General features: G+C 50.5%; 1 protein-coding gene across 1 annotated transcript in view; it reads right to left on the reverse strand.

Moving 5' to 3' along the window:
- The window catches only part of LOC119446877 (cytoskeleton-associated protein 5-like), a 117,458-nt gene that overhangs the window by 32,429 nt on the left and 61,750 nt on the right, over nucleotides 1–23,279 (reverse strand). Inside the window, exon 9 of the mRNA XM_049663653.1 lies at nucleotides 16,723–16,913. Coding sequence (XP_049519610.1) covers nucleotides 16,723–16,913 — 191 coding nt within the window. The remainder of the gene's footprint in view (nucleotides 1–16,722; nucleotides 16,914–23,279) is intronic.

Below are 23,279 nucleotides of genomic sequence, written 5' to 3' on the forward strand. Positions count from 1 at the left end.
AACGTCCGTCGTTGGAGGAGGCAATGGTGCAGTATCAGCGTACGGCGTGGCGTTATCGTAATGGCACCAAACAGGCGATGCCACTATAGTGCCGCTTTCTAACGAACAGTTGTGCTAGCTGTAGAGGCAAGCCAGGCGGGACTTCAGCATCGATGAGAAAAACGTCCGTCGTTGGAGGAGGCAATGGTGCAGTATCAGCGTACGGCGTGGCGTTCTCGTAACGGCACCAAACAGGCGATGCCACTACAGTGCCGCTTTCTAACGAACAGTTGTGCTAGCTGTAGAGGTAAGCCAGGCGGTACTTCAGCATCGATGAGAAAAACATCCGTCATTGGAGGAGGCAATGGTGAAGTATCAGCGTACGGCGTGGCGTTCTCGTAACGGCACCAAACAGGCGATGCCACTATAGTGCCGCTTTCTAACGAACAGTTGTGCTAGCCGTAGAGGCATAGTAGAGGCAAGCCAGGCGGGACTTCATCGATGAGAAAAACGTCCGTCATTGGAGGAGGCAATGGTGCAGTATTAGCGTACGGCGTGGCGTTATCGTAATGGCACCAAACAGGCGATGCCACTACAGTGCCGCTTTCTAACGAACAGTTGTGCTAGCTGTAGAGGCACGCCAGGCGAGACTTCAGCATCGATGAGAAAAACGTCCGTCATTGGAGGAGGCAATGGTGTAGTATCAGCGTACGGCGTGGCGTTATCGTAATGGCACCAAACAGGCGATGCCACTATAGTGCCGCTTTCTAACGAACAGTTGTGCTAGCCGTAGAGGCATCGTAGGGGCAAGCCAGGTGGGACTACAGCATCGATGAGAAAAACATCCGTCGTTGGAGGAGGCAATGGTGCAGTATCAGCGTACGGCGTGGCGTTCTCGTAACGGCACCAAACAGGCGATGCCACTATAGTGCCGCTTTCTAACGAACAGTTGTGCTAGCCGTAGAGGCATCGCAGAGGCAAGCCAGGCGGGACTTCAGCATCGATGAGAAAAACGTCCGTCATTGGAGGAGGCAATGGTGCAGTATTAGCGCACGGCGTGGCGTTATCGTAATGACACCAAACAGGCGATGCCACTATAGTGCCGCTTTCTAACGAACAGTTGTGCTAGCTGTAGAGGCAAGCCAGGCAGGACTTCAGCATCGATGAGAAAAACGTCCGTCATTGGAGGAGGCAATGGTGCAGTATCAGCGTACGGCGTGGCGTTATCGTAATGGCACCAAACAGGCGATGCCACTATAGTGCCGCTTTCTAACGAACAGTTGTGCTAGCTGTAGAGGCAAGCCAGGCGGGACTTCAGCATCGATGAGAAAAACGTCTGTCATTGGAGGAGGCAATGGTGCAGTATCAGCGTACGGCGTGGCGTTATCGTAATGGCACCAAACAGGTGATGCCACTATAGTGCCGCTTTCTAACTAACAGTTGTGCTAGCCGTAGAGGCATCGTAGAGGCAAGCCAGGTGGGACTACCGCATCGATGAGAAAAACGTCCGTCGTTGGAGGAGGCAATGGTGCAGTATCAGCGTACGGCGTGGCGTTCTCGTAACGGCACCAAACAGGCGATGCCACTATAGTGCCGCTTTCTAACGAACAGTTGTGCTAGCTGTAGAGGCACGCCAGGCGAGACTTCAGCATCGATGAGAAAAACGTCCGTCATTGGAGGAGGCAATGGTGCAGTATCAGCGTACGGCGTGGCGTTATCGTAATGGCACCAAACAGCCGATGCCACTATAGTGCCGCTTTCTAACGAACAGTTGTGCTAGCCGTAGAGGCATCGTAGAGGCAAGCCAGGTGGGACTACAGAATCGATGAGAAAAACGTCCGTCGTTGGAGGAGGCAATGGTGCAGTATCAGCGTACGGCGTGGCGTTATCGTAATGGCACCAAACAGGCGATGCCACTACAGTGCCGCTTTCTAACGAACAGTTGTGCTAGCTGTAGAGGCAAGCCAGGCGGGACTTCAGCATCGATGAGAAAAACGTCCGTCATAGGAGGAGGCAATGGTGCAGTATCAGCGTACGGCGTGGCGTTATCGTAATGGCACCAAACTGGCGATGCCACTATAGTGCCGCTTTCTAACGAACAGTTGTGCTAGCCGTAGAGGCATCGTAGAGGCAAGCCAGGTGGGACTACAGCATCGATGAGAAAAACGTCCGTCGTTGGAGGAGGCAATGGTGCAGTATCAGCGTACGCCGTGGCGTTCTCGTAACGGCACCAAACAGGCGATGCCACTATAGTGCCGCTTTCTAACGAACAGTTGTGCTAGCCATAGAGGCATCGTAGAGGCAAGCCAGGCGGGACTTCAGCATCGATGAGAAAAACGTCCGTCGTTGAAGGAGGCAATGGTGCAGTATCAGCGTAAGGCGCAGCGTTCTCGTAACGGCACCAAACAGGCGATGCCACTATAGTGCCGCTTTCTAACGAACAGTTGTGCTAGCCGTAGAGGCATCGTAGAGGCAAGCCAGGCGGGACTTCAGCATCGATGAGAAAAACGTCCGTCGTTGGAGGAGGCAATGGTGCAGTATCAGCGTACGCCGTGGCGTTCTCGTAACGGCACCAAACAGGCGATGCCACTATAGTGCCGCTTTCTAACGAACAGTTGTGCTAGCCGTAGAGGCATCGTAGAGGCAAGCCAGGCGGGACTTCAGCATCGATGAGAAAAACGTCCGTCATAGGAGGAGGCAATGGTGCAGTATCAGCGTACGGCGTGGCGTTATCGTAATGGCACCAAACAGGCGATGTCACTATAGTGCCGCTTTCTAACGAACAGTTGTGCTAGCCGTAGAGGCATCGTAGACGCAAGCCAGGTGGGACTACAGCATCGATGAGAAAAACGTCCGTCGTTGGAGGAGGCAATGGTGCAGTATCAGCGTACGCCGTGGCGTTCTCGTAACGGCACCAAACAGGCGATGCCACTATAGTGCCGCTTTCTAACGAACAGTTGTGCTAGCCGTAGAGGCATCGTAGAGGCAAGCCAGGCGGGACTACAGCATCGATGAGAAAAACGTCCGTCGTTGGAGGAGGCAATGGTGCAGTATCAGCGTACGCCGTGGCGTTCTCGTAACGGCACCAAACAGGCGATATCACTATAGTGCCGCTTTCTAACGAACAGTTGTGCTAGCCGTAGAGGCATCGTAGAGGCAAGCCAGGCGGGACTTCAGCATCGATGAGAAAAACGTCTGTCGTTGGAGGAGGCAATGGTGCAGTATCAGCGTACGGCGTGGCGTTCTCGTAACGGCACCAAACAGGCGATGCCACTATAGTGCCGCTTTCTAACGAACAGTTATGCTAGCCGTAGAGGCATCGTAGAGGCAAGCCAGGCGGGACTTCAGAATCGATGAGAAAAACGTCCGTCGTTGGAGGAGGCAATGGTGCAGTATCAGCGTAAGGCGCAGCGTTCTCGTAACGGCACCAAACAGGCGACGCCACTTTCCAATGAACAGTTGTGCTAACCGCAGAGGCATCGTCAAACGTTCAAGCCGGGTGGGACTTCGGCATCGATTAGAAAAACGTTCTTCGTTGGAGGAGGCAACGGGAGAAGCTTTTTGCATGCACCACAAGGAAGATGATATTTACCCAAGAACGTTGATCGTGTGCTCCTTCAAAAAGTGCAGCCTCTCTAATGCGCTTGATGTACAGAATATAGTGCATTGTTTGAAAATGGCAGCAATAAGGAAGATAGCGACAAGGTTAGCAGCGATAACGTAGAATGAGCTCGGCATGTTTATATTCAATAAATGCTGTTTTCATTTCGTGAACGCGGTCCTCGCTTTTTTTGTTCGGCCTACATTCAAGGTAAGTTTTTCTTTAATATGGCTTCGGACTTTGGGGTGGGGGGGGTCAGCTTAGAATCGGAGTCGGAAATTAGAGTAAATAAAGATTTGAGCAATGTCAGCATGCTTGGATCCCATTTAAATGACGTGCGGTAGTGTATGGTAATTCACTTCACTCCTTCGACATATGTACGTGGAATCTCGATGATACGATCATGGCTAATACGACTTTCCGGATGATACGAATTTTCCTGCGGTCCCGGCCGAGCCCCATTACTTTGCAACGTGCTAGAAAACGGTTGTTACGAATCAATTTTCAACCTGCGTCGGTTGATACGGCGCGGCCCCACCGACGGCCGTGAAAGAACAGCGAGCAGTCACGCACTTTCTCCCTTTCTCTTTTGGTACGGAGGCGCGGAAGCGACATCGGACAACGCGGAGGACGCGACGTACCATGACTGGGCACGAAGAGTTTGAAGCGGTGGCGCTTTTGTTGCTTTTGTGCTTTTCCGCGTGCCATCGGACGGAGTGGCTGCCGTGCTTCGGGCCACATTCTTTGTGTTTGCGCCATTTTGCCTAGTCGCAGCGAGCTATGTCTACCGAGATACGATCTCGGCTGATTCGCGCGGCCGTACGCTGAGGCGCGGGAGCCTTCGTTGGCGCGTCTTCCGTCGGCTGCGTTATCGGTGCCAATTGTGGTGTCCGGCCTATCGCCACCGCCCTTAATGCGCAGGCGCGCAAAACGAATAAAAGGCGTGCACCGCCACCTGCGCGGGGGCTTATCTCGACCAGCCACGCACCGATGAACATGTGGCAATAAACGTCGCTTCGCCCCTGGAAACTTGTCTGCTCCTTCGCATGAACCACGCAACACAACAACTGGCGACGAGGATGGGATTTGAAGGCGTCGTTCTTCAGTTGGGAAGGCAAGTGTTTCCTAAATTCACTCGGTGAAGAAGACTGTCTTTTTGCAGTTTACGGAGCCTGTGACTGTCGTCATGACTGGGGCGGAGGCAGCAGTGACGCACTTCGCTGGGCGACTGGGCCAGCTGGAACCCTTTGACGAGTCCGCCAGCGATTGGGCTTCGTACGAAGAGTGGCTTACGTCGTTCCTGATTGTAAACCGAGTACCCGACGTCGACAAGGTACACGCCTTTTTGAGCATTATCGGTCCGAAGACCTACGGGTTGTTGAAGTCATTAACAGCTCCAGAAATGCCTTCTACAAAGAGTTTCGAAGACCTCAAGAAAGTTTTGAGCGACCACCTTTCCCCGAAGCCCTCCGTCATTGGAGAACGGGCCAAGTTTCATCGGAGGTGTCAACGAGAAGGCGAGTCCTTATCTGGTTATGTTGCCGAGCTTCGTAAACTGTCGCAAACATGCTAGTTTGGAAGCGCCCTTGACGAGTCTCTTCGGGACCGCTTCGTGTGCGGCCTGCTGCGAGAAGACATTCAGCGAGTACTTTTCACGGAAGATGGCAAGCTTACGTTCCAGAAAGCAGAGGAGTGGGCTCTGGCAATGGAAGCGGCTAAGAAGCGTCCTGCTGAGGCACGCGGCACCGACGCCGCAGTCGGCGATGTGCACAAGGTGCAAGCAGAGACGCAGAAAACATGCAAAAGCTGCTTTCGCTGTGGTTTGCCAAAACACACGAGTGAAGCATGCCCTCACTTGGACGCAACCTGTTTCAATTGCAACAAAAAAGGGCATATCCAGAGAGCCTGCCGAAGCAGTGGTAAGACTTTTTCTAAGAAAAAGCAGACGAAACAGAATGTGAAGATGCTGACGGTTGTGTCGCGGAAAGCTTCGACCCTAAGTCTAAACGGCGTGTCGGCAGCTCAGAGCGACCCTGTCACCGTGCAGATGACCATCGACGGTGTCTTGGTGAACATGGAGCTAGACACTGGAGCGGCTGTTTTCGTCATGTCAAAGACGCAGTTCCGTCAGCTCTTTCCTTCGGCTGTACTGGAGCCTACGACACTTAAACTTCGTACCTACACAGGAGCACTGGTACGACCCCAGGGAGTCTCTTCGGTCAACGTGCAGCACGGCGACCATTCTGCAATTCTCCCACTCTACGTCGTAGACCACAAGGCACCACCTCTACTGGGCCGGGAGTGGCTGCACGCCGTCCGGCTGGAGTGGGCGAAAATCTGGAACCTGAACAACATTACAAGGTCAGACACTTCTACTGATAGCGTAAAAAAGAGGCTAGACGCATTGCTGGCGAAGTACCAACCCCTTTTCAAAGACGAGTTAGGCACGATAACGGAAGAGCGCGCCGAACTTTTTCTTCAACCAAATATGAAGCCGAGATTCCTAAAAGCCAGGAACGTTCCGTTCGCGTTGCAAAAAGCTTTTGACACTGAACTGGCTAAAATGGAACAGCTGGGAATTATATCGCCGGTTACGACGTCAGAATACGCTACGCCTGCGGTACCCGTAATCAAGCAAGATGGTAGCATACATATTTGCGGCGACTACAAGACGACCGTTAACCCGTGCCTTGATGTCGACCGCTACCCATTACCGAAGGTAGACACAGTTCACAGCCTTGTCGGGAGGTAAGCACTTCTCGAAGATTGATCTCAACCGGGCCTATCAGCAAGTGGTGATGTCAGAGTCGTCAAAACAATACCTCACGTTGAATACGCAGAAAGTATTGTTTGCTGTTAATCGACTCGCATTTGGAATTTTGTCCGATCCAGGGATTTTCCAAAGAATAATTGACACCATGCTGAAGGGCTTACAAGGGGTTTGCTGCTACCTAGACGACATTCTGGTGACTGGTAAAAATGATGAAGAGCATTTCATCAATCTGGAGGCTGTGTTAAAATGACTTCTTGAAAGAGGCGTTCGTGTCAAGAAAGAGAAGTGTTCGTTTTTCCAACAGGACCTTTGCTACCTCGGACACAGAATCAGCGCACAAGGCATCTCGGCAACGACGGAGAAGGTTGACGCACTCCTCAAGGCTCCAGCCCCTAAAGACAGGCAGCAGCTGCAGTCGTTCCTGGGAGTCGTCAATTTCTACTGCAAGTTCCTTCCTAACCTAGCAACGGTAGCGCAACCATTCTTCAGGTTGCTACGTAAAAACGCCCCGTGGTGCTGGGATGAGTGTTGCCAGGAAGCATTCACCAAGATAAAGAACTTTCTAGCCTCTCCACCGACTTTGGCGCACTACGACCCGTGCAAACCATTGCAGCTATCATGCGACGCATCGCACTATGGTTTAGGCGCTGTTCTTTCTCATGTTTTGGATGATGGCAGCACGAAGGCAATCGCTTTCGCATCGCGTGCCTTGACCGATGCCGAAAAGAAATACAGCCAGCTCGAGAAAGAGGCCCTTGCAATAATTTTTGGTGTTAAGAACTTTCATTTCTACGTTTACGGTCGTTCGTTCACATTAGTCACCGACCATAAACCGCTTCAAACCATCTTGGGCCCAACAACCGGCATTGCGACAATCGCAGCAGCGCGTTTGCAGCGATGGGCTGTCACATTGTCCGCTTACCGGCATTCGCTTATCTTCAGAAAATCAAGCGAGAATGCTGAAGCCGATTTCTGTTCGCGCCTGCCGCTATCAATTGTGAAAGATGAAACACAAGAAAGAGAGGAAACTTTTTATTCATTGCGGTTGCAATCAATGCCAGTTTCAAGCCAGGACATCGCTCGAACAACAGCTCGGCACCCCTTGCTTTGTAAAGTGATAGATTTCATAAATGTAGGGTGGCCGGCGTCTGTGACTGAAAACGATTTGAAGCCTTTTTTTGACAGACGCAACGAGCTCACAGTTCACCAAGGCTGCATCATGTTCGGGATGCGAGTGATCGTGCCGGCAAAGTTGCGCAACTTGCTGCTGGACGAACTCCACGAAGGGCACCCAGGCATCGTGCGCAGCAAGCAACTGGCGCGCAGCTACGTGTGGTGGCCGTCCATCGAGGCGGACCTCGAGAATCGCGTCAAGGCCTGCGTAAGTTGTCAAGAACAACGTTGCGAGCCATGCAAAGCGCCCTTGCATCCTTGGTCTTGGCCGACAGCACCATGGCAGCGCTTGCATATAGATTTTGCTGGCCCCTTTCTACACGCAATGTTTCTTGTAGTCGTGGACGTGCACTCCAAGTGGCCGGAAGTGTTTGTTATGCGCTCGACTACGTCGGAGGCTACAGTTGACAGATTGAGAGAGCTCTTTGCGCGGTTTGGTTTTCCAGAAACCATTGTTACTGATAAGGGCCCGCAGTTTACTTCCGAAAAGTTCAAGCTTTTTGTAAAAGAATTGGGCTGTCGTCACGTGCTTACAGCACCGTATCATCCCAGCTCAAACGGGCTTGCAGAGCGTTTTATTCAGACACTTAAAAACGCTCTTCGTAAATCTAGCGGAGCGGACACATTACAACTGAGGCTTCACAAGTTTTTGCTTAACTATCGCAACTCGCCCCATTCGACAACAAATCAGTCACCAGTAAACTTGTTACTGGGACGACGGCTGCGAAATCGACTCGATGTTGTCAAGCCAGCGGTGGGAGGAAGGGTTGCATATAATCAGTTCAAGCAATCCGTGGCTCGCCCACGTCGTGATCGTGACATAGCAGTCGGTGACCAAGTGATGGCTCGCAATTATCGAGGCAGACCAAACTGGGTCCCTGGTGTTGTTGTGGGGCAGTCCGGCCCTGTGTCTTTTACTGTTCGTGCTACCACACCCAGAGGCAGTTTCACCTGGCGTCGTCACAAGGACCAGCTGCTCGCGCGGACCACGGATCCGGACCGCGAGGCATCTGACCAAGAGGGGTACGTGTTCCTGGCGTTCCCACCAAGCGTCGACCCAGTGACATCCTCCGCTCCTACCACCAGTGGTCCTGCCGCTTCGCAAGAGATCCAGACGGCGGGTGCAAGACGCTACCCGACTAGAGACCGTCGACCACCGGACAGATATCAAGCTGGAGTTTAGCTTGGTAAATTAGCCAATATAAAAGGGGAGGGATGTGGTGTCCGGCCTATCGCCACCGTCCTTAATGCGCAGGCGCGCAAAACGAATAAAAGGCGTGCGCCGCAACCTGCGCGTGGGCTTATCTCGACCAGCCACGCACCGATGAACATGTGGCAATAAACGTCGCTTCGCCCCTGGAAACTTGTCTGCTCCTTCGCATGAACCACGCAACACAACACCAATGGCACAGGGCGATTGTCGGTTTCGCTGTTGGAATCGCACAGTGCAAGATAGCGTGGCATGTAATCCACAGTGCAAGGTTGCGCTCGTTCAGTCGGGTGCTCCTCCGCTTCTCCTGCTAATCGCCGTATTTTTCTTGCCGTAGGAGAGCTTCCGTATTCCGAAGGCGTGCTTCGTCCAAAGTTTATTCGCCAACGAACGACGATCCATCACTAACCTGGGAGCTCTCAATAATCCGAATTCTGTGTGTCAAGTGAAGATGCCTGCGTGGTTTGCGAAGCAGACAACTGCGGTTGCCATCTTGCCCCTGCCGCAGCAGCAACCAATGGAGAGACGCCTTTCAGCACGGCAGCCAATCGGAGGCACGCTTTCATCGGAGGGCCCGTGTGACTACCTATCGCAGACCCGCGCTTCTTTTGTGCTTGTGCGTTTGTTGCAAGATGGCGACGACGGACGAATTGAGAAGCGGAATGGCGAAACTTTGAGCTTTCGAACGCGGCGCTCGGTGGCGGGAAATACGATATGGCTCTGTGAACTGCGGTGATCTTGCGCGATTTAAAGGGCCCCCAAACCACCCAGAGGTCGAAATTTAGTTGTGGTGTTGCAGTTGTGCACGAGTCTACAACGAACACGTAGCCGTGAGAATTTTTTGAAATGGTGTCATAATAGCGAAGTTACACGCGTGTGATGATCGAAAAATGGCCCTCGCTCGTTTCGCTTTTTCCTTCGCTACTCTCCTCATCGGCTGGTCTCCCCTCCTCGCTGAGTGATGCTCGAAATGTCACGTGACAGACGTCATCGCCAACGCGCTTCTCAAAACACTGCCTACTTCCGGTTAAGGCACGTCCACGCTAGCCCACGGCCGGACTCGACTCTCCTCCGCGCTCCCTTACAGCCTTTGCAACGCGACGGGAGTCAATGTAATTTTTTCTGACGAGCTGCTCGATGGCTCGCCGCAAGAGGTCGCTACCACCTCACCGTGTCCGTGGGAGTGAAGGGTCGCGGGGGTAGTCACCGTAGCGCGGGCACAGAGCACCCATACGAACTTGCGCGGGCTTGGTTTTGCTGCTGCCATTTTCCTCAGTAAATGCTGTCAAGTTTGTTCTTTGTTCTATGTTGGTGTCCCGACTGGTGAGATTCTTGTGCGCACAACGTTCGTTATAATTGTCCGCTGATGCCCACGACATGAGTGTGGTCTGCTTGGTCTGCTTTTGTGGGCGCAATTACTTCACCACTTCTGTTCTTGACGGCGGCGTCTGAAGCAGCATGTCTATGTCGCCGATCCCTCGTGTGCTACCTACTGTGTGCCAGGTTTTGCAGCTGAATGCGTGAGCTTGCTCCGCGGGATCGTTGCAAGTGTGCATGAAGCGTCGTTCCTTCCTTCTGCCTCAAACGCGATCACTGTAGCCATGGTGTACTGTTGTGTGCCGTTTTGCAAATCTCAACAGGGGAAGACGCCGGGTGTTTTTTTCATTTCACCATTTTTTTCACCAGCAACTGTGTTCTATGCGGCGAAAAAACATTTCCCGTGAAAATCTCGTCATCAACGACAAGTCCTCATCAACGGTAAACTGTAGTGTGTAGCAAACACTTCAATGAGAGTGATTATGTTCCCGGATGCCGAATACGGAAGTTGCTTGTGGGAGCTGTACCGACCATCTTCGAACTCTATCCATCCTACATAATGCCAGCTGCAAAGAGACCGCTTAAGGACCCTGCGTGTCGTGACCCCCCCCCCCCCCCAGCTCCTGGGAATTCATCAAAGCGAAAAGCAAAGTCGCTGTTGCCTACTCATTAATATTTTGGTGCCAGGGAGGAGGTAACCGAGGAGAGACAAAGTGCTTCAACACAAACCACCAGTAACCACACTTACCTAGCTAGTCCCTATCTGGTCATGATGAAAAGGCTTCGGGCTCAAGTTGCCTACCAGCGCTCGAAGGGTGGGGGGCTACTGAGAAAGTTCTCTATAAGAACGAAAAGATGAAAGAGGACAACGACGACAAACACTATATTGCCGTCAAAAAGATCGTTGGCGATTCCCAGAAACGTGAGAAAAAGGCTGTTTTTCTCCGTCACCAGATACAAGTCTATGGCAGTAAACGACCTTGTTATTCAGAAGAAGTTGTCAGAGAGTGTGAGATTTGGCGCTTCCTTTCGTCAAAAGGTTATGATCACGCTCAAAAATCTGACCTCTTGACAGTGCGCTGAAGTGTACGCTTCACCAAAATCGCATGTTTTTGGCACTTTTGGACAACGTTGTGGCTTTCTTTGAGACGGCTGCGAAGCACTTTCCGCGAATAAAAGTGAATGAAGTGCTGCAACTTCTCGTTGCACTCTACCATGAACAATCGCGCGTCTTGAACTGCCCAGATGTTGGCAATTGTCACGCCAGGCGCACAGCTGGTGTGATTGCTGACAAATTTGTCCTACTACTTTTAGTAAATCACACAAAGATGAACGAAAAAATGAAAAGCCAGTTGCTTATGTGCATAAACCACCCAGAAAATATTTTAGGCTTTATTATACATGATGTGAAGGTTGTTGGCACCAAAATGTACAAGAGTGCACTGTATTGATCAGGAAATAAATAGTTTGTACCTGTAAAATTTTTACCTTTGTTGTAGCCTCGCAGTATTTGCACCTCTCTTATAAATTGAAGTGCATGTACTGAGATAATCATTTTCCCTAAGTAACGACATCTGTATTCAATATTTGTGGATGTTGGCTTAACCTTCCCCTTTAATCTTTCGAGCGTCGTCTGCTACAGGCGTGCGACTTCAAACAGAGGCTGTAAGCCGTTTATTCACATCGTATGAGGCTATGGTGTCGACTACTGATTATAAATTACTGATTACTGAATAAAGATTAGGCTTTAAAATTCGAGATAACTTGCGTCTGACAGTCGGAATTGCACAGATGTTGCTGGTGCCGGAGCGCATCTGTGAACGCGCTTTGCGGAGGCGGCAACGGTGAGCTAACAGCGCCACCACAGAGTTGCGGCGACAGGCGGCAGCATCCATCATTGCAAAGGCCGTAAGGAAGCGCGGAGGGTGGAGTCGAGTCCGGCTGTGGCTAGCCATGCTAGCAGCACATATACAGACGGCAAACCGGCCTCCAGTGCTGTAGAACGTCTGCCGCGCGAGAGGTGTACAAAGTAAACGGCAGTTCGGCCGGCGCCCCGCCCGCTGCACGATCAATGGGCCAATCGACGACCGCGAAGCTGCGCGCCTCCGCCACCGGCAACGAAAACATCGGCTGCAGCTGAGCTGCAGTGCACGGCTACTGATGGGAGACGACCGGCTCGGCTGTGCTCGCATCGCAGCTGACGGCGCCGCTAATATCAGCGTATTTTTCTTTGTGTACAATTACTGCGAAGAGAGTTAACAACGATAAGAAAATATTGTGGCTTGTGAGCACCGGTAATTCATTTCGAAGTACCGTCCGCTTTAGCTTTGAAGGTAACTGGAAAAGGCCTAGCGACGATATCGGCGCCTTCGAGCGATCAGCGGCGGTGAGGCTGCCGCACAAATGAGTCCCGGTCTCATCCTCTCTACGTACGGCAAGGAAATCTCGCCGCTCGCGAGCAAAACCGCTGTCGAACGGCGGCCCGCGAATGGCAAACGGCGTGGGGCGAGTTAGCGTGCCGGTAACGTGGACGTGGACTCAGTGCTTCTCGGCTACCCGCTGTTGCTGCAGTGCCAGCCCGTGTTATGCGAAGCGTGCCGCTATAGACCCTGTGTTGCGCGCACGCCTGGAAAGGGCAACACTGTCGCACTCTGTTGGCGCACCTAATCAGACCGGTAAGCATGACTGTGTTGGAACGCGAGCGATTTGGCAATTGCGTTGCGGGCTGTAATTACTGATGCGCAAGCGAGCAACACTGCGAGGACGAGCAGGGAGCGCGCGTACCTGCTAGCAGACAAACTGGAAGTCGTAGGTTCTTGTTCGACCAATGGACATCGTTTCCGCAGCTGACTTCACCAGATTCCTCCTGCTGACATCGTGACGACCGCTGGGGATACCGGAATAGCGAGGGGAGGAGGACGGCACTGTTCTTTTTGGTTTTAAGACGCGCCAGCGGCACGTAGCGCTGCAGCGTTTGGCATCGTTGACCGTGACGGCATGTTGAACTCGATGCGCGTGTTTACTTGCAATGTTCAAAAAATATATGAGGTGGTTTAGGGGCCCTTTAAAGCTGTTTTCTCGCCCTGTGCACTGACGAATTAAACTTTTTCGGGCACTTTTAGTGCGTTTTCAGCTGAACTATTTTGATGCAGCGTAGATTAGGTGTTGCAGATACCCAAGCGCGTGGTTTTCAAAAACAGATTTTTTTCGCGATTTTCGCAATCTGATCCCCGCGTCCCCCCTTAATTTAGCTAGATTTAATTGTGTTTCGATGATACGAATTTTGGCTAATACCAATATTTTTCGTGACCCCGTGAGATTCGTATCATCGAGATTCCACTGTAGTAGCTTTCTTAATGCGCAGTGTTTTAAGAGCGATAGGAAACCGAAATTGATGAAGTGGCAACCCTGGAATACAATGCGTACGATGCTGCCAAAGCGAAACATTACGCTCACTTTGTGCCATCTACAGCAGGGAATGGTGGCACATTTGGGTTATCGCCTAGTAAAGGCGTGCAGTACACTTCCAACAGCACTATGCCATATGCGCTTTGAAACAGATAGGTGAAGATGTTCATCACAATAGGGTTGGCGGAAATAGCAGTGAATGTGCTGTGCGACGACCCAGGAGGAGATTTCGCTGGTACAGGAATAGAAATCCGAGTGCGTGCTGGCGTTTTCATGCGAGATGGCCTGGAGAGTATTGCAGGGAAGCTGCTACAGCAGGCCGCTATCGTTCTCGATTGCTCAAGCCTTTTCTTGTTTCCACGGGATCTAACAGCTGGCAAACGTATCAAACGATTGCAGTTTGGCGATGTACTGAACGTTAGTGCAGAATATTGTATGAACGAATGCATAAACTGGTTAAAAAATTGTAAACTGTATTGGGGCATTTTAAGGCGAAGCCTTAGGTATCTATGTTAGCGATGCCCTTGGCGGTGACCTTGGCGAAACTATAGCTAAACTACTCTGTGGTGAAAAATGGTCGACGCCGTAGAAACTGTCACATTTCTCAGGGAGGTGTCTGTAAACAAAGTGAACTAGTGGCTTTGAAAAGAAAATTTGGCACAATTCGGTCTGGGTGGGAATCGAACCTGGGGCGCCAGGCTGCGAGACGGGGTGCGGTGTGGGTCCCTAAAGCCACGACTGCTCCACGACTTACTAAATGTGTGCCTAGTGCGTGATTGCACACGACATGTCGCAGCCATTTCGCCAACTCCTAGAGTGTGCATTAACATGCTGCACTTTGGGCACTACGTTAAGTGTTCATATGTGGCGTTCAGGAGGTCGCCTTAGTGCCACACGTGTACTTCCCATTGCTGCTCGTTCTGTCTTACAAAGAAGTCTAACCCCGATTGTATAACTTCATGTATTACCAAATGTGCAGCAGGCTTTCGCCTTCTTGTATTACAAGAGTGTAACACCTGCCCAACTTTTTTGTGTTCCTGTTACTTAAGATTTTCCTGTGCCAACGTTCACAATCAAGATTGTACCAATGAGGTTCTACTGTCTGCTCTAGACAGTGCAGGATAAAGTGGAACAAATCCAGCCTCATAGATCTTAGGTTCATGGAGAAGTCACGGTCCTGAAGCTCAGGCCAGCAGGCCTCAGCCATTACTACAGTTAAACCTGCTTATAACGAACCTCAATATAACGAATTCCTGGATATAACGAAGTTTTTTTATTCCCCACCGTTGCTCCATAGAAGCAAATGTATTTGAGACCTCTATGTAACCAAGTGGCAGCGGGAGACCCCCTCGAAATAACGAATTTTCCCCGCTGACAAGTATAGATTTCACCCCAAATTTTGTCATTTTTGCGCGAGCAGCAACTGGAAGCACCTTCTCCGCCGCGACGGAATGCGAAGCGAGCGCATGTGTGCGTGCGTGCGAGCGTGTGCGAGGCAGGCCTGCATCCCTCGACCCGGCGAACTTACCGCCGCGGGCATGACTTTACCCCTCCCTTCATTCAAACCCCTGCTGCTTGCTGCAGCTGGCATAGCCCGCCAAGCCGGCACTCTCCTTTTCCAGTTGATGTTGCCAACGCGCTGGCAGATGCTGTGACACATCACACTCGATGAGCACGGACACGCCCTGTCAAACGCTGGCGGCATGTGGAAGCGCCGCTGCAGAAGCGAGCGAAGTGACCTTCGTGCTGTTGTCTATCGCTTCAATGCAAACTGAGCGCCGAGAACACACCGCACGCACAAAGCTACGAGCCGCCGACGCACCTAGCATGGCCGCTGGCTTTTTTTTTATCCAGTGGCCTAGACTCTACCTCAACGCTGATAGCTTTCAAGATACGGCCCGCACGACCGTGCGCAGTACGCAGTTGATGTCAGAGTACAGTACAATGCCGGCCGCTATCCCTCCCCCCTCGCCGGTGCCTCGAGCGCAACGGAAGAAGGCGCGCTTCCTCCCTGCTTTTCTTTCTTGCGCGCGTGAGTTAGACACTGTCGTCGGCTACCCTCGCACGTTTTCACTCACACATACAGCATACGGCGCGTGGCGACTGTGTTATCGCCCTTGGACTTTATACGGAACATCTATGAGCCAAAACTAATTTTAGGGCCACAACGCATCATAGACACCATCTTTAGATAGCAAATACGGATCTCAAGGGCCATACTTTTGCTGGCGGAAACCGAAAATACGTCATACGTGTCGCCCCGGCACTTTAGGCGGCCAATGCCATCGTCAAGCCACCAAGCCAAGCGACAGGAAAAGTCAAAATGGCCGCTCGGGCCGGCGCGGGGTGGCAGTTCACAACGTATGATGCGGGAACGGTCCCACAGTTGTGACGCAACAGCGGGGTTACCAATGCATTGGGTTCTGAGGGAGCTGTGCCGGGACCGGCTGAAAACGACGTAACAGCCGGGAAAGCGCAGCACCCGCGAATGTAACAGCGGGGTTCTACTGTAACACTATACGACGCCATCGTAACGCTCGCTCTTCGTTTCCGATGCCTCGCGCATGTGCGAAACGACACGCGTCCACGCATCCAGTACCTGGTGTGACATTCCAAGGATGAGTGCTTCGACGAAAACTGAAAACGGGGGCGCGTTACAATCGAGGGCACGTTAGAATCGAGAAAATATTGTAAGCGTTTCTTTTTCGAATTTTCATGCCGAACCTGCATATAACCAAATCCTCTTTATAACGAAGTTTTTGGCGAATTTGTCAATTTCGTTATATCCAGGTTTAACTGTATTTTGGTATTCCCCTTACATCGTGTACAATGGCACTGAAACTACTCGTTCCTGAAACATATTTCACTGAATTCTCACAGCCCAAAAGGATGAGGATGATGAATGTAGTGTTTTGTAGCGCAAGGGACAAGTATGGCCAAAGAGAAAAGCCTAAAAGAAAAGAAACTGTTCGTACTAGAATTTCGTTGTGGCTATGGTTAGTGCTTTTGTAGGATTTACCAATTTGAAGAAACATCTGAGACTTCCCCAAAGCCACTCGAATCAACTATGGTTGTTGCATAGGATAGTTAATTTTGTGGCATAGTTTAAAGATGGATGGATGAATGCACCGACACCTCGAGAGCTAAGGACTGCGTAACAGCAGTAAGCTGTGCAAATTATGACTTTGGTGAATTTGATACATCACAGACATTCCCTCACATAATCGTTTTCAGAACATTGCCACACCAAATGCTACGCACCTGTGCACCACTTCCTCTGGGTCAGGTTCTGGCTCCATCATGGTGGCAGATACAAACACAGCCGACTGCGGACGTGGTGGTGTCGAGTTCTTGATGGGTGTGGATTCCTCGGGTGGCAACACAGTCATGAGGCGCGTGCGTGATGCCCACTTGATGCGTTCTTCAAGTAGAGACTTTTCCTTGTCCGAAAGCTGCACACAATTGGTTGCACCACAGTCTTAAAATAGCGTATTAGTAGTTAAAGGCTGACAACATATTACAGACACTAATGATATTTGGGATGTGAAAAGAAAATGCTGGCTCGTAAAACTCCTTTTACTATAATTTTTGCAAGTGCAATCACAAAGAACCAATATCTGCCTGTCATGATCTCGAGCGCGCAACATTCTCTACCCCACGATTTCCACTTGGAATCGTCACAATAGCGCATTTTCCTTTTTCACTGTAGCAGAAAGCCAGATGCTCTGCAAAGGAAACTTTTCTGTTGAAGTGTTCTTTAAAGAACAGCAAATTTCAATGAAATGGCTCTGGTTCATTACTGCAGTTTGATGAATGTACAGAGAACTACAATGACCAAAAACCAATAAGCATAAATTTTACAGCAAAGTTCCTCTCCACCTACAACCAGCTGAAGCATCCCGTTTCAAAGACTCAGTTGTGAAGCTGTAAACACAAATTGTAGGGCATTTGCGAAGGCAGAACCAAAAATTGCTTTTGTCCTACGCAATCAAATAAGCAAGAGAATGCATCGGAGCTTGGTGGACAACAACCCAAAGCAAAAAAACAGCATCAGATGGGACAAAAAAAGTGACAAACCTTATGTACTATTGCGCTCAGTGTATGCTACAAGAGATCACGCTGCCACACCACAGAGAAAGAAATTCAACAAGAGGGGACACTCGGCGAAAACTGGCAACAGGAAATGTCACGGTAGTAGTAATGCCATCTGTTAGCTGCCGCGAGCATCGAAAAAAAAGAAGAATGAAATTAAGGTAACAGACATCGTTTTAATTTCTTTTCTTTTAAATTTAAATTCTTTTCCGCTAAAACTAATAAATTTGGCAATAAATGAACTTAATATTTGTGACTTGCATTACCTAGCAACAGGCCAATAACGCGTCAGATGCATGCGTCATGTGCAAGAGACACCACCAAAGCGAGAGAGGCTGGCTGCGCATTTGAGCATTCACATGTTCGGCGTCCAGTATGTCTTTTTTGGATGTAACCGGGTTTGTTGGATTCCCAGCGTATTCTCGACATGGCACCACTGCACTACTCGACTACGTTAAGGTGAGTAATTTTTTTGACAGTGACGCATTTAGGCTTACGGCGCGCAACCGAGACTTATGACGCAGTTAGCGAAAAACAGCTCACCCGTCCTGGCGCAGTTAACTTGAGTTAATGAATCACACTGGGACATGTTTCTGACACTTTTTATGGGCCCTAACATTATTATAACTTACTTCGGTACTTTTGAGGCATGCTGGCCATGCAGAACGCTGCGACATGTGTAGTGCATCTTACTAGGAGAAGTTTGTGCCACTTTCTCCAATGCCTGACATTGTTGAAAAGTGATTTCTGTACTTCTTGGGGTATTTTTGAGGCATGCTCGGCGCACCCGGCTTGTTAGCATAAAGCAGCTCGGCCGTAGCGACAAAGTTGTTTGGCGTGTACTGAATCGTAGTGCGACAAGTTTGTGACGCTTTTTTGGCCCCGCATTAACATATACAGTGAACCCTCGTTACAACGAAGTCACTTTATTTGAATGTTCCCTTTAACAAAGTACCACACCGTCCTTACCCGAATGCATGCATTTTAGACCGGATTACTCGAAGCATGTCGACAGCTTGCTCCGCTTAGAACAAACTGCCAAGTTGCGGATATGTACTCATGGCGGCGCTCAGAGCGAGCAAGTGACTTTCCCCGTCGCCGGCGAAGTGCCTGCGCCCTTTTTTTCCTCCATGCTCCGTGCCTTTCGCGCCAAGCAACCCTTTCCGCGCCGAGTGAGCGACATTCGCAGCAGCGCAGACAGCGTGGGAGTCTCTCCGGCGTGGTATGCTCTGTGCACAGAACGCGAGCACGCGAGTGAAGCGCCTTTCTCCCCTTTCCTTCTTCAGGAACAAAAAGAAAAACGGCGCAGGTGCGATGTGTGTGATCCCCCCTTCTCCCCCTTTCCTCGGTGACCGTCTCACGCATTATCAGAGATGAGCGGCGCTTTCGAATAGTGTGAAATAGACATGTTAATCCGCGCAGCCTTCCACTCGCTCAGCGTGCACCTTGTTCAATGTCAGAACCAAGACTGACTACTTTTTTTTCTTTGTTGTTTTGTGGCACTCCTTGCTGTCCACGTGTGTCGTTCGCTGAAGTTTGTGTGAACGCGTGACTTTCTGTACGTGCATCGCCTGTGCTTTTTGTGGCCAACAAGTGAAAATGGCACCGCCGGTGCCCGCACAAAGTGTCTGACATTAGAGTAGAAAGTTAAATTGATACACGAGGTGGAAAAAGGCGACCGGCAGAGAATACCACCGTCAACATTATCAACTATTCTAAAGAAAAAGGAAGCCGTACTGGACGGCTTCGAGAAGAGCTTCTTAGCCAAAGGAAAGCGCAACTGTGATTCTATGCATCCTGAAGCGGAAGCTTCTCAAATGGCTTAAGAATGCGAGAAGCGCAAACCTCCCCATAAATGGACCGGCTGTGACCGTGAAAGCCGAATTCCTAGCCCTCCAAATGGGCAAACAAGATTTCAAGTGCAGCAATGGCTGGCTTGAATGCTTCAAGAGGCGACACGGCATGTCTTCAAAATCGATTGTTGGAGAAAGCGCAGCGTGGACCACGACACCATGGACGGATGGCTTAAACATCGGCTGAGCTCCCTACTTCAGCAGTATAAAGATGAGGACATCTACAACTTAGACGAGGCAGCATTCTTTCACCAAATGTTGCCAAAGTGCACATACACTGCACCGGGCGGATTCTCATCAGGATGTCAAAGCAAAGAGTGCATTAGTGCTGTTCAGTGCTAACGCGATGGGGGAGGACAAGAGAGAGAGGAAGGCGGCAAAGCCACGATGCTTCCGCAACGCCACGATGCCAAAAGACTGCACATACAAAAGTAACAAATGAGCTTGGATGACCACAGCCCTTTTTGAAGAGTATGTGCGCCAGCTCGATCGAAAGTTTAGGGCAAGGCAATGGCATGCGGTTTTTATTAGCGAACACTGCCCCAGCCATGGCAAGATTGAAAATGTCCAAGTGATCATATTGGAATTTCTACCAGCAAACACAATAGCAATATCCCAGGAACCAAGGCATTATTGAGACAATGCAGAAGTTATACTGCAAAAGTCTTTTGCAACGTATGCTCGTTGCATATGATGCCAACAAGGGATACAATATCGACTTGCTTGGTGCAATACATTTATTCAGCCATTCATGGAAAGAGTTGGCACCTGCAAAGATTGCAAACTGCTTTGCACATGTCAGATTTTTCCAGTCGCACGCAGGACAGGCTGATGATGATGACGAGGTTTGCGATGATCTCTACAAAGCTGTGCACAGAATCGTTGGCAAAGAAGTGGAAGGCAACTTCGAATCATTCGCGATGGCTAATGCAGATGCTTCCGTCGTCGCCCCAGCTACGGATGCCGAAATAGTAGACTTGGTTCTTGGTGGCCCTGATGAGGAAGAAGAGCAGATAAGACGAACAGCCTCTAGAAATACCAACAGTGGCGCAGACGCAGGAGAGCCTCAGTCTGTTGTGAAACAAAGTCAAGTGCGCGGGCGCTACTACTGTAGAACCCCGCTGATACGTTTTTCACGGGACTGTAAAAAACAAGGTCAGAGCCGGGCAACGCAAGAGCCGAGAAACAGGAAAAATTGAGAAATAGGAGTAGTGTTGAACTGAACATATTTAATTCTTAGGTGTGAAAAAAAGTCGTAGTTTTGCGCGAACGCCGAAGCATTGATTGCGATAGCAGATTAGTAGACAGCTATACAGTATAGACCACTTATAACGTAACCGCTCATAGTGCAGGACCGGATTTAATACGGTCTTTCCAGACTCCCGTTAATTTTCCTCTGTATACGCGTATCGCTTATTGTGCAGTTGCGGAACACGAAATACCGGTTATAGTCCGCTGCCTGGAAGTTCAGCAATCAACCTAGAAGGCAAACGCTCCCCTCAGCCACAAATACCGTATTTACTCGAATCTAACGCACACTTTTTTCAGGATAAAACAGGTCCGAAAATTTCGTGCGTGTTAGAATCGAGTATGACCCTAAATCTCTGTTACCATATAGCCGCCGGCATTTCAATATGGACGCCTCGCACATGCCTCAAGCCTAGCTGCTCTTGAACCTAGCTACCGTAGCTGAATTCGTCCATGTGCTGCAGTACACGTGCTTAGGCAATAGTCTACCGTTCATGTTCTCTGCGTCTGCTCTATCAGCATGAAGTACCGAGTTCATTATGAAGCCGCATTTAAAAGGAAAGTGATCATGTGTGCGGAGACGGACGGAAATCGGGCCACATCACGGGCGTTCGAAGAATCCGAAACTTGCGTTCGGGACAGGCACAAACAGAAGCAGAGGATTTTCGCCAGCAAAGCATTGCGTAACGGTTTCAGTGGACCGAAGCAGGACGTAATCTGTGACATTCCACTTCAGCTATACGATCGCCTTGGCCCTATCTTGAAAGCAATCTGTGACGGGGAAAGTCCGCCGCGCGCTGTGTTTTCGCCGCTTATAGGTCACGTTGAAGCGAGAGGCATAATAGCACGAAGGTCAATTTGTTCGCTGTGCTTCGTCACTCGAGAGTTCTGACAGTTCGTTTCGGCGGTCAACGAGCGAGATGTGTTCATGTTTGCTTGTGCGCGCGTGACACCGACGGCAGAAATGCGCCTGGAGTGTCCATTATCGCAATGAAATAGTTGTTTTGGTTATAGTGCGGTACCGCTTATAGTGCGGATATTCGCGACTCCGGCGACTTACGTTATAAGCGGTCTATACTGCACAAAGTAAGGATAGTAGTTTTATCGTCCGTATACACTTGTAAAAATTCGCTTATTAACTATATTAACAAGCATGGTGTCAGCGCCCACAGGCAAACATGAACACATCACAATCGATGAGCGCGGACACGCGCTGTCAAATGCTGGCGTGAGGAAGCGCCGCTGCAGAAGCGAGCGAAGTGATCTTCGTGCTGTTGTCTATCGCTTCAACGCAAACTGAGCACTGAGAGCACACAGCACGCACAAAGCTACGAGCCGCCAAGGCACCTACACTGCCTAGACTATGCCCCTAACGCAGATCGCTTTCAAGGTACGGCCCGTGCGCCGCCGCGCGATACGCAGTTGATGCCAGAGTACAACGCCGCCCGCTATCCCTCCCCCTCGCCAGTGCCTTGAGTGCAACGGAAGAAAGCACGCTTCCTCCCTGCTTTTCTTTCCTTCGCGTGCAAGATTTAGACGCGGTCGTCGGCTCCCCTCGCATGCTTTCACTCGCACATACAGCATACAACGCGCGGCGATGGCGTTATCGCCCTTGGACTTTATACGGAACATCTATGAGCCAAAACCAATTTTAGGGCCACAACGCGCCATAGACACCATCTTTAGATCGCAAATACGGATCTCAAGGGCCATACTTTTGCTGGCGGAAACTGAAAATATGTCATAGGTGTCGCCCCGACACTTTGGGCGGCCAATGCCATCGTCAAGCCACCAAGCCAAGCGACAAAGTGGTCGCTCGGGCCGGCGCGGGGTGGCAGTTCGCAACGCATGATGCGGGAATGGTCCCACAGTTGCGACGCAACAGCGGGGTTACCAATGCATTGGGTTCTATGGGAGCTGTGCCGGGACCGGTCGAAAACAACTTAACAATCGGGAAAACGCAGCACCCGGGAACGTAACAGCAGGGTTTTACTGTACGACCTCATGCTTTGCCTGAACAAACTGGAGCAGGAACTCCTCGAGCCCAGCAGGAACACCCGACAGACCCAGCTTACCGACGTTTTTGTATTTCAATAAAGGTTTGTTTCACTGAATATCTTGCACTTGCCACTTTCTGCTGAGTTGTAGTGACTAATTCGGCTGTACTTCAGAGCTATTATGGAGCAGTCGCATATATCGAATTACCCCTTATATCAAAATTTTTCACCGTCCCGCTCTATAACGAGGGTTTACTGTACCTTCTCTCGTACTCGCGCTTTTCGAAAATGCGAAGAGAGATTGCGAAGAGTGATAACACGGGAGTGTTCTGCTTGCTCCGGCAGAACGCTGAAAAGGTAACGGCAAGGGACTCAAAAACCAGGAACTTGCAATTCGAAAATTCTGTCCTCTGAACGAATGAAAACAGACTTTGCATCCATGCGTTTGTCTTGAGTGCGAGGAGAAGGCATTCTGCGAGCGTCTAGCATGGTCTGGCTGGGAGCCGTGGCTATCTCTGTACGAAGTGTACCATCGTGTCGGCTGAGGCCAAGTTGATTTGGGAACACGCATTCACCCGCGTATTTGTGCCGTTAAAGTGTGGGAAATAATGCCCCGGAATAAGGGAAT

Source organism: Dermacentor silvarum, chromosome 1 (assembly GCF_013339745.2).
Source record: "Dermacentor silvarum isolate Dsil-2018 chromosome 1, BIME_Dsil_1.4, whole genome shotgun sequence".
Lineage (NCBI taxonomy): Eukaryota > Metazoa > Arthropoda > Arachnida > Ixodida > Ixodidae > Dermacentor > Dermacentor silvarum.